Genomic DNA, 11,138 nt, shown 5'->3' with positions numbered 1-11,138 from the left:
TTAAAGAAGTTCTCTAATGCCCACGGCCCATAAAGGCATGTGAAGGCTTCTTCATTGTGTACAGGAAACACAGACAGAGGCTCTCTTTTCTGCAAGTGTCCAGTTCCCAGATTTACTTTCTCTGCTTCAAATTCCAGATGTGCTTAGTGCTTCACTTTTGACAAAAACCAAAACCAGTATCTGGAGCTTTGTAGCACAGTAAGAAGGAAAAAAAAGAAGAGAGAGCATTAATACATCATCTTACATCCAGTTTATTTAATGCCATGTCAATAAATACAAGTTCTTGAATTTGGCAGTGCTAGAGCTGGTGAGAGACAACTACCTGACACACTGACAGTGCACTAATAGTTCTGGAATTCTGTGTGTACCAGAAAGCTGAAGGGTGCACACTGAAGTCTTCAGCCTCACAGGTATTGACAGTGTGGTTAAATACACTACTCTTGATATGGCAGAGCAGCACCTGCAGAGAAATAAAGCAACGCTGTGCCTGTAAACATTGCTCCAATATTTATAAAGCAAGTGAAATAATTGGTGCCCCTCCCTTAAGAAAAGGAGAGTGTCTTTGGTCAATGCTTATTGAAACGTGACAGTAGTACTGCTGAGACTATACAGCTTTCATCAGAGGGGGTGGACGTTTGGGAATCAGTATTTCCCTGGCACTGAATAGCTTAGTATTTCCAATGCAGGTACAATTTCAGAGCAGAGGTGGGCTTCAACTCAGAAACTGTCAAGAGTGAATCCCAGCTGTCCTCTGGAACGGGTAGGAGGCAGTAATTAATCTTCAGATCACTTCTCTTCCCTTTCTAATTTCTGTGTAAGCACAGCACTTATAAACACATTGGCTAAGCCCTTATTTAGCTGTCTACAGTAAGAGCTCTGAATGTCAACTGACAATACATTTACACCCATCTGATGTTTAATATCCACACTTGAACAGTGTAGCTAACACATTCCTTAGTGCTCTCTCAAGTGGCATTTCAGTATCAGAGCTGTGAAGACATTGGTCCTCAGGAAAACAACTATGCAAGTTAGGAGCACAGGTCTTTACTTAGCAGCAGGGTGACCTTTAAATCCAGGCAGACCTCTCAGAGAGCTTGTGCTTGTACCAGTCCATGTGCTTTTCAAGCTTCTGCTCCCATCTAAAACTGAACAGGCACATCCACCTTACGGGTAAGGAAACTTTGTTACAGCCCATGAAAACTGCTCCAGGAAAGGGATCGGCTCAAGATGTTATCCTTAAGTTATGCTCCATAAAGTTATTGCACTAAACAATTACCTTGGTCAAACCACTCCAATGCCCACTAACATTTCAGTTCCCACTCTCCTCAACCCTCTCTACTTTCTTTCAGCACTCAGAGGGGGAAAAAAAAAGAAAATACACTGAAAAAGGAGGCAAAACCTCTTGGTTTGTCTGCGTCCCTGCTTCCAATGCCTCTGCAAAGCAGCCTTGCAGGTGAGTTCCTGTTGTAGATTTGGTAGCTAACCATTTAACTCCTGTGAATGTCAGCAGGCGCTAGGCATCTTTAGGTGGGAGAGGCTCCCTTCTTCAGTGAAATGCATTATCACATGAAGCAGAAGTATTTTGCTTTTCTTTAGTACAAATGTTCTTGCACAAAGCTGCTCCTCAGAACTCTGAAGTAAGATTTTGACCAGCTAGGCTGAATTAATTGGAAAGTAAGTGTTTATACTTCAGTTGCACCCAGCTCTATCCAAGATCATGCTAGTGTTGAATAAACACACACTAACACTCTCCTCTGAAGAGCTTGCCAGATGAAGGGTGAGAGGAGCAGCTCAGAGTTTAAGTGTCACAGCCTTAACACAGTCAATCTGTAGTAGAATTAGAAAGAGAAGAGCAAGTCTTCTAGATCTAGACCTTGTCCACTTGACCATGCTACATCCTGCCTTTGGATACTGTCTTGTAGAGACACAGACCTTAGTAGGAAATGCACTGGTTCCCAAGAGCTGCCTGTGCTCTGCTACTTCAGCCAGTTCCTACTTCAAGAACAACCACCTTTCTTTTTACACAGACTTCCTTCTCTTTCCAAACACATTGTTGATTAACTTGGCCATTGACTTTGATCCACTTAGTCGTCTCTTTTCCTTGACTTTGAAATTTGATGTGATATCCTTCAGGACTTTTGTGAACATTGCCACAACTTCTTGACAGTGTTCTGCTGCAGACAGTTCACAGAACTGGCACTTGTTATCTTTTGCCAGCTTCTGTCCTTCATCCCAGCCAACTTCCCTCATGTGGCATAAATCCTGTTTATTGCCGACCAAAACCACCGAGGACTCAGTCACTCTGAAACAGAGAAAAGCCAGGTTATCATGCTGTGCTGTACAGTGTGTCTGAGGTCAGCTTCCACCTTCAGAACAACAAGCACTGCTAGACAACCCAAAAGAGCAAATCCAGCCCCTAACGACCTTCCCAGGTGGAGTCAGAGTTCTCCATTTGCCATGTCTATGGCAAAGGATTCTCCAGACAAGTGTTTCTCTACTAGCAAATTTTCCTTTCAATTCCTCGACTCAGTGGCTTTATCATTGGTATTTATCACTCACTACAGTTCTGACATTCTGTGCTACTGAGCCCTAGACTTCACAAAGAGACAAACTGCTCATTAGCTCCATTTGCAGATCACTTTGCTTCTATTGTGTTATGTATCAGTGGCAAAACTCAGGGGAGAACATGCACATTCTAATTCCAAACTTTTGCTAAAATTACTCTTTCCAGATTAAGGAAGGTCAGCAGTAAACCAGAAAAGTGTTCTGTTTGGTTTACTCCATATAAGGCACAAACACAGGCTGGGTGCAGACCGGGTTGAGAGCAGCTGTGAAGAAAGAAACTTGGGGGTGTTGATTGATGCTCAGTGAGAGCCAGCAGCACATTCATGCAGCACAGAAAGAAAACTGTACCCTAGGTTGCATGGAAAGGAGTGTGGCCAGCAGGTCAAGAGGCAATTCTTCCCCTTTATTTTCCATTTATGAGATCCCCACCTCAATTACAGTGTCCAGTTCTGGTGTCCCCATCATAAGGAGGACACAGAGCTGTTGGAGTGAGTCCAGAGGATGGCCACAAATGTGATCTCTGCTATGAGGATAGGCTGAGGGAACTGAGGAGACTTCAGGGCACTTTAGAGCTGCTTTCAGTACCTGAAGGGATTGTACAGGAAGGCTGGAGAAGGACTTTCCATAAGGGTGTCTAGCAACAGGGTAAGAGGGAACGGTTTAAGCTGAGTGAGAGTTGGTTTAGACTGCACCTTAGGAAGAAGTTCTGTATGAGGGTGCAGGGACTCTGGAATAGGCTGCCCAGAGAGGTTGTGGAAACTTCTTTCTTGGATGGATGAGGCCTTGAGCAGCCAAGTCTAGTTGTGAGTAGATACCTTCCAGCCTAAGCCATTCTAGGATTCTAAGTCATTCTATGAGTCTATTATTTTGTTCTCATCTATTTGGAAAGCACACAGCTGAGTGAAGCAGGAATGCACACCACATCTACTCAGACTTGTAGTTTTGGTGGTTCTTTATGAAAGTAAGTACTTTGTTTCTTACCATATGGTCACCCACGTGCACAAGTAACATTGGGGTCACTGCTAAAGGCAGCTTTGGAGACATTCACTGTGTTAGTTCCATTTATTGTGCAAAATGCTTTCTTCAACCCCAAAAGTGGCATCTCAAATGGTAAGCAAGTGGGAGTGTAAAAGCACAAACTATGACAGCTTTTTACCCCCATAAATTCGGTTTGATATTAGGAGGCAGTTCTTCAGAGAGTGATTTGCCATTGGGATGGGCTGCCCAAGGAGGTGGAGTCACCATCCCTGGAGGTGTTCTAGAAAAGACTGGATGAGGCACTTAGTGCCATGGTCTAGTTGACTGGCTAGGGCTGGGTGCTAGGTTGGACTGTCTGAGCTTGAAGGTCTCTTCCAACCTGGTTGATTCTGTGAAATGTCAGCAGATAGATTTATGGCTATTATTTAAGTAGTAGTGCCGTTAGAAGTAAGAAAGAAAGTCCTGATGTACTTGGCTTCAGACAGAGTGAAAAAAGATACAAAGCTGCAACACAGTTTACCTCCAGGTACCTTACTGCTGGCATTGTGTTATGCCACTTGCATGCTGCTGAATTTGAACTGATGCTAGGATGCCTACAGCTCAGAGAAGTGACCCCAGCTGCTTGTACGTTCGTCAAGAGAGGAAAAAAACCCGACACTTACTTTTTGCAAGCTCCTAGGTGAGACTCTCGGATCCTGTACAGCAGTGCTTTTGCAAATGCAAATGATGCTCTGTCACTGATGTCGTAAACAATAATAAATCCATCAGCCCAGTGGAGCTTGTCTGTGAGGGAGAGCGTCCCCCGCTGTGGCTGAAAGGAGTTCGAATTCACATGCAAAGAGAGTGTTACTGTTGTCACTTCAGAGCCTTTTCTTTGTCACTGTGAGCGTGAAAACGTTGTATCTTTTACTGCAAAAAGTATGAATAGGTGTAGGTGCTGGCACTGCGCTCAGGAGAAGCCTGCTGCAGGAGCCTAATAAATAACCATCACTGCAGATGGCATTTTGGATCACTGACAAATTCATTATGAACAATTTACACTTCAAACAGCAACGCTGCATAACCTGTGCAGCCACTGCTTGTGATGGATATCCTGCACTTACAAGAGAGTGAAACATACAGGAGTGATCAATATTTGTGTGGTTTCTGGTTACAGCTCTGTTTAGCCCGTTCCCAATGTTCTGACTACACTGGCCTTAGTTATTTTATTTGCTGCTGCATTTGTTTTACTGCTGCTCTGCACTCTTCATGTCTGAAATAGTACTCCCCTATAGCATAAGCTTCTAGAGAGAGCTAGGAGAAAGAAGTCTCCTTTCAATCTGCAGTTGACTTTATTAAAGCCAGTGACCAATCACTCAAGCCATAACGAGGTTATACCAAACACTGAGTCTCTTCACCCCAGCAAACTGTCACACTTACAAAGTCTAGAAAGCAACAGCTGCAAGCTGTCCAATTAAGCTACAGAATGCAATTAGAACAGCTATCTTAAACTGGCTGATTCCTGCAGATGACTTAGCAGCAGCTAGGAAGACCATGTGGCCCAGGGCAAGTTAAAATAGGTTTTCTGTGGAGCAAAAGTATCTGGAATAGAAGTTCAAGGGTTAAGTAGCTCCCTCACTAGTTTAGCACTTTTGCAACTTGCAAAAGATCATCTCCACTGCCATCCCAGCCTAGCTGCCTTGATTTGTGCGCTATCAGGGCAGCGTTTTGTAGCATCACAAACAGCTGGCTGGGGAAGGCTGTAACTTTCCATGAGGAACAGTAACTGAAAGTTGGCAGTGAAACGGTATTCATGAAAAACAGATGACGAAACAAGTTTCCAGAACCACTGGAACAGGCTGCCCAGGGATGTGGTTGAGGCCTTGTCCCTGGAAACATTCGAGATCAGACTCAAAGCGGCCCTGGGCAGCCTGATCTAGTTGGAGGTGTCCCTGCTCAATGCAGGGATGTTAGACAAGATGACCTTTGAGGGCACCTTCCAACTCAGCGCAGTCTGTGAATCTGTACACTGCTTGAAGGCTTCAGTACCTTGAATACAACAGGGTTTTTTAATGCTGTGCTGACCTGCAGCAGGTTTAGGGAAAGGGAAGGTAACCTGTGCATGCCACAGCTGTTTCCCACATAGATGAAGGGCAGGTGAGCTTTGCAGAACAGGGATCCAGCTGCTAAAGGGCAGTATAAAGACTTCAGGAAGCAAAACCAAAAATGAGAAATCTTCCTTCTCCAGCCTGGCTTCCTCTTGGGACCTGCTTTTTTTTTTCCCCATCTCCCATGGGATACAGGACCTCTGTATCTCATCCATCTCTTTCCAAAATCACCAGTTCTTTTAGACAAAGGGCAGTACCACTACTCATTACCTACTCCCCTGCAAGCACTAAGTCATCACCAGGAAAGCAGCAGCATACAGCTTAAGTTAGGCCTTGTTCCCAAGGAAGAACTGGTACCAGGCAGCTCAGAGTGCTAGCAAGAGGAATTCTCCTCAACACAGCTGACCTCAGGTCTCATGAAAATAAAATGCTGCCCAAACTGTAACAACCAAAGTCTCGACTTACAATCTAATCTGCTTTACCTGAGCAGTGGTTCACGTACCTTAAAAAAAGAACTCTTCCCAAGCCAGAGGATTGCACATGGCACTAAATGAAAGGTACAGGCTACTTTCCTAAGCCCATCTGAGATATGTGGAAGCAAGTTCGCAGAACAGTAGCTTCTAACAGATTGTATGGGAAGGGAAGAGTCCTCAGTGCTCCATGGCATAGTGGCTATTTCAGGAACCCACTGCTCTGGGACAAGCACTGCTAATGTTTTTATCTAGGAAGGTAGATTTGCTGGGTGGTTCACTGCTAGGAAAACTTGTAAAGTCCTTAAATTTAAGTATAGGTCAGACATTTTCACTTCAGCATTAGCATTCACTGTCCTAGCTGCTGCCCAAAAGGGGACTTTGTGACCTAATGTGATTAAGCAGATGAAGATAGGTCTACATGTGTAACACAGTCCTTAAAGATCTCTATTCCTGTACCAGCAGGAAAGAAATTAATGCAGAAATCTTTATTCCAAAGTGGTTTATTGTGATCAAAGTTCAGCTGTCAACATGTACAAGCCTGTGTTATGGTTTTCCTTGGATCTGTTCTGTGAATGCAAGTCTTACTTCCAGGCCTGTCTACTTTGAACATTTCTGCAGTCATTTCATAAACTGGTTGCTTTATATACTGAATTTCATACATTTAGAGTGTTTGAGAAGACTGCATACAGTCCTGTAGCTTATGTCCATATTTGCCTATACAGGGCAGAAGTGAGGAAAAGTTATTTCTTAGCAATATTCCAAAATGCAGAAGCATTTACATAAAATGTAAGCAATGAAGAGGCTCTGTAATGAAATGGAAAAGTACTCAGCAGTTCTGAACCACAGCAACCATAAAATTTCAGTCTTTAAAAAAACCCCAAACCACTAAGCAGAAATTCCAAAGACAAAAAGTTGGCAACTCCCTGAATCTTTTTACCGTTACACACTTAGAATAAAAAAGAGCCTTTCTTACCTGTGAACAAGGGTCATAAATTTCCAAGTGTATCTGCCTCCCATCCAGGCACAGGTGTTTAGTGTAGATGCATTCTAAAAAACATGGTATCCAGAGAAACCCAGCATTAGTGACAGGGGATGGGAGTAGAACAGTGGCCAAAGGTTAAGGTCAGTGGTAGTGAGGGTTCCTTAAGTGGTGTTTTTTTGTTTGCTTGTGCTCAGAATTTCCTGGAGGTAGAAAGGAGGCCACGTTTTTTGGCTCTGTTGTGGTTTTATGGGGCATTTTTATTGTGGTGAGGCTTTGTTTTGCTTTGTGGAGGTTTTGTTTTGGTATTGGGGGGGTTTGTTTATGAATTGTTTTGGAGTGTTTATATCTGTTGATTTCCTTTTAATCACACACTACAAATACTTGAGTTGCTCAGCCCCTCAGGTTGCCCAGCTGTGGTGTTCCCATTGAAGTGCTGGTGCAATGAATACTTTTAACACCTGAGTTTTCCTTTTCCAAAGCAGAGGTAGAGGGGATGCCCAATGCTCTGAATCAGCTCAGTACTGATGACTACTCAGTTTGATACAGTACCAAGGCTCAGGATTATAGAACAGAATCAACCAGGCTGGAAGAGACCTCCAAGCTCATCCGGTCCAACCTGTTGCCCAGCCCTGTCCAATCAAGCAGCCCATGGCACTAAGTGCCCCATCCAGGCTTTTTTACTATTCAGTAAGTCTGCACAAAAGTCATACTTTGGCAATAATGTTTCTTTACCATGAAACCTGGCGCTTTAGTTCTCCTGCTACACAAATGCTAGAGATCTAGTTGTAAAACTAGCCTTAGACCAAGAGTATTTACAGGATCATACCCCTAGACTAAATCCTAAAATATTTCTGTAGCATGAATTCTCAGATTTAACATCTCCATCAGCATTGGCAATCCTAAAACCTCTACTTCAAAAAGACCATCACTATTTTAAGCAGCAGGTTGCTCTAAGCAAGTGTAACCAACTTGTGTTCATGGCACTAGTTATCAACAGGCTGTCTCCAGTACAGTTTCTCAGTTACTGAACTATAGAGACAAGAACTGGTGTTGGCACTACAGAAAACACACATCAAACCCTAACGAGGGCATACACAGACTTCAGCTCTGGAACTCAGCATCTCCAGCTCACAATCATCTTAAGCATTCTTTGTGCATGCCTTAAGACTTCATCTGAAAACCTGTCAATCCCAAGCATCTTGAGGTATAAAATCCACAGCACTTTAGTTGCCATAATTAAGCAAATGCTTTAATACTTTGACTTCACTAACTATGGAATGATCTCACTAAAGTTGTCTTCCAAAAATACTGCTCTGGAGATTCAGTAAGTCTGTGTTGAGATCTGCAGGAGGCTCAGAACAGGGAAGCTTGTTTTTAATTGCAGGTGGAATAAAAAACAGATGGGGCACAGAGCATACCACATAAATGATAGCTGAGAACTAGGTAAGCCATCCAGGACACAGCCTGTCTTTTTTAGCCTGTTTGTACAGTGCCAAGTACTAGTAGCACACTTTTGTACCACTCCACTTCCAGCATAAGTTAATTTTGATATATTCAGTGCAGTTCAGCTTAGCTCCTTTTTATCTGTGCATCATGGGAAGCTGCTCCAAGTTCTGTAAACAGGCTTTTTAGAAAGAGCCCCTCACCTAGGCAGGGAAAATGAGGCAGATGGCATCTGTTTGTTGTCAACTTTTGGAAGCTCTCCTTCCTTGTGAGCTGGAGTGACACACCTCAGCGGGTGTTCGTGCGCCAGGGGAACAGTGCTTCTACCCAGGATGGGAAGTTCAAGTCCTGCTCCGCCACGTGCCATGATCTCAGCAGTGTCATAAGCATCAAGGCACTCGTTCTGGTATGAATAAGGAAACCTATCTGAGGCATGGCGAGGCCTTCCTCAAATTAGCACATTCCTGCAAAAGCAGGGGGCTCTGCATTCTGCTTTAACCAGCGGCACTGCAAAAATAACTGGTTTGAACCTCTCTGCCAGAGCCCAGGAGGAAATACTCAATGGAAGAAGCGAGTTGTGTTGGGTTTTGAACTTTTCCCACTGTTTCCTTACTCTCTCCTTTATCTCTCGCTGCTGGAGTTCACTAGAACGTGCCCTTGCTTCGCACACGCAGCTTGGTTCTGCCCCTGCCCGCCCTTGCTTCGTGCACGCGGCTCGGTTCTGCCCCTGCCCACCCTTGCTTCGTGCACGCAGCTTGCTTCTGCCCCTGCCCGCCCTTGCTTCGTGCACGCGGCTCGGTTCTGCCCCTGCCCACCCTTGCTTCGTGCACGCAGCTTGCTTCTGCCCCTGCCCGCCCTTGCTTCGTGCACGCAGCTTGCTTCTGCCCCTGCCCGCCCTTGCTTCGTGCACGCGGCTCGCTTCTGCCCCTGCCCGCCCTTGCTTCGCACACGCGGCTCGGTTCTGCCCCTGCCCGCCCTTGCTTCGCACACGCAGCTCGGTTCTGCCCCTGCGTGCCGCCGCTGCGGGCACCGAGGCCTGCGCCCCTGCGCGGGAGCACCGCTCGCGCTGTGCCCGAGCTTTCCACAGCTGCCTGCGCGGGGACACGGCTCGCGCTGTGCGAGATCTTTCTACGGCTGCCTGCGCGGGAGCACCGCTCGCGCTGTGCCCGAGCCTTCCACAGGTGCCTGCGCGGGGGCACCGCTCGCGCCGTGCGAGATCTTTCCACGGCTGCCTGCGCGGGGGCACCGCTCGCGCGGTGCCAGAGCCTTCCACAGCTGCCTGCCTCGCCTGGCGCCGGCCGCAGCCTGGCCGGGGGCTCGCTGCTGCAAAGCACGCACCTCTTGCTAAAGCTCTCTCTGCTGCGTTCCTTTCCCATTTCTCGCTTAAATACGTGTCTGGAGAGACGCGTTTGGCGTTGCCGGGCGCTGCGCCCGGCCCCGAGGAGGCCCCGCAGGGGGACTGCTCCCCCGCTGCCCCGCAGCAGCCATGCTCCAGGCGCCCCCTCCCCAGAGCCCGGCTGCAGGCCCGCTCCCGCTGCCCCTTGCCCAGAGCCCGGCGGCGGTCCGCGAAGCTCACCGGCGTTGGACGCGTACTCTCCGATGAACCGCCTGGTCAGGTACCGCACCGCCAGCGCTGAAGGAGGGAAACAAGATGCCAGATTAGGTGAGGGTCCCGCCGGCAGCTCCAAACCTGAGCAAAGCTCGTCGCATGGAGCTACGGGGCCGGTGCCACCGCCACCCCCTCTCGTCTCCTTACCCGACTTGCCGGCTCCGCTGCCACCTAGCACGGCTAGCTTTACCTCGGCCATGCCGCAGCCAGGCCGCGCCTCGCAGCCTGCATTTCCTTATAAGCGGCCGGGGCCAAGGAGCAGCCCCTCCGGCAACACCGCCTCGCACCCGCCCTCTCTCTGCTCCCGCCGCCGGCTCTCCCCGCCCCAGCAGCGAGGCGGTTAGGTACAGCAAATCGCGGGAGCATCGCTAGTTTCCATGCTCTATGACAGGCGCCCTCCTTTTCGTCCCTGCCTTGCTTCTCCCTGTCCCCTCCGCTCCTCGCCCTCCTCCTCTTTCCCCCCCCTATAGCTCCGTCTTGGACCTCAATGCACAAACTTTCCGCGGGCGGCCTTGCGGGCGCCTCTGCTGCGCTGCGAGGCTGGCTGGCGCATTCCTCGCCACCGCCGCCGCCTCCTCCTCCGCGCTCCCAGTCCCGGGGCCGCGCAGAGCGCTAAGCTCTTAGAAGGGAGGAGGGCGCGGGGGGGAAACCACGAAAAACCCAAAAGGGAAGGAAGATGGAAAAGGTATTCTTCAGATGAGGATGTTTGTTTGCTTCTGCTGTAATTTATTTGCAGACTATCGTGCTGTTGTACCAGGACTGCGACAGTGAAGAAACTAAACTGTGCCTCTGTAACAACAACAACAACAACAATAACAATATAGTAGTAATAATTATTTATTTTAAATAACGGCGTGCTAAAAATAATGGCGTTTGTGCATATCTGGCATTCTCTGCCCCACGTTTCAAAACTCATCACCTGCCAATCCTCTGATCCCTCAAAAACTTTGTTTGAATTTAAAGCCATGTGATGCATGGTGCTTGCAACAGTGAAGCAGCAA

The 11,138-nt window shown here is 47.4% G+C and overlaps 1 protein-coding gene across 1 annotated transcript; it reads right to left on the bottom strand.

Annotated features, from left to right (window-relative positions):
- Positions 1 to 231: 231 nt before the first annotated feature.
- RERGL (RERG like) lies at positions 232 to 10,604 on the bottom strand. Its single transcript, XM_064155588.1, has 5 exons — positions 10,285 to 10,604; positions 10,105 to 10,161; positions 7,077 to 7,150; positions 4,206 to 4,354; positions 232 to 2,302 (listed from the first exon to the last, which is right to left on the bottom strand). Exons 1-5 carry the CDS (start codon positions 10,334 to 10,336, stop codon positions 2,020 to 2,022), a joined length of 615 nt encoding a protein of 204 aa, XP_064011658.1. The 5' UTR covers positions 10,337 to 10,604; the 3' UTR covers positions 232 to 2,019.
- Positions 10,605 to 11,138: the final 534 nt, after the last annotated feature.

Source organism: Pogoniulus pusillus, chromosome 15, assembly GCF_015220805.1.
Source record: "Pogoniulus pusillus isolate bPogPus1 chromosome 15, bPogPus1.pri, whole genome shotgun sequence".
NCBI classification, from domain to species: domain Eukaryota; kingdom Metazoa; phylum Chordata; class Aves; order Piciformes; family Lybiidae; genus Pogoniulus; species Pogoniulus pusillus.
The sequence above is the reverse complement of the archived record's forward strand: the minus strand, read 5'-3'. Positions and strand labels throughout refer to the sequence as shown.

Coding starts and splice junctions, on each gene's coding strand:
- RERGL (XM_064155588.1), bottom strand. CDS start 10,336: ATGGCCGAGGTAAAGCTAGCCGTGCTAGGTGGCAGCGGAGCCGGCAAG. Junction 4,355..7,076: donor TTTATGACCCTTGTTCACAG/GTAAGAAAGGCT, acceptor AACTCCTTTCAG/CCACAGCGGGGGACGCTCTC. Junction 2,303..4,205: donor CACCTAGGAGCTTGCAAAAA/GTAAGTGTCGGG, acceptor TCTCTGTTTCAG/AGTGACTGAGTCCTCGGTGG.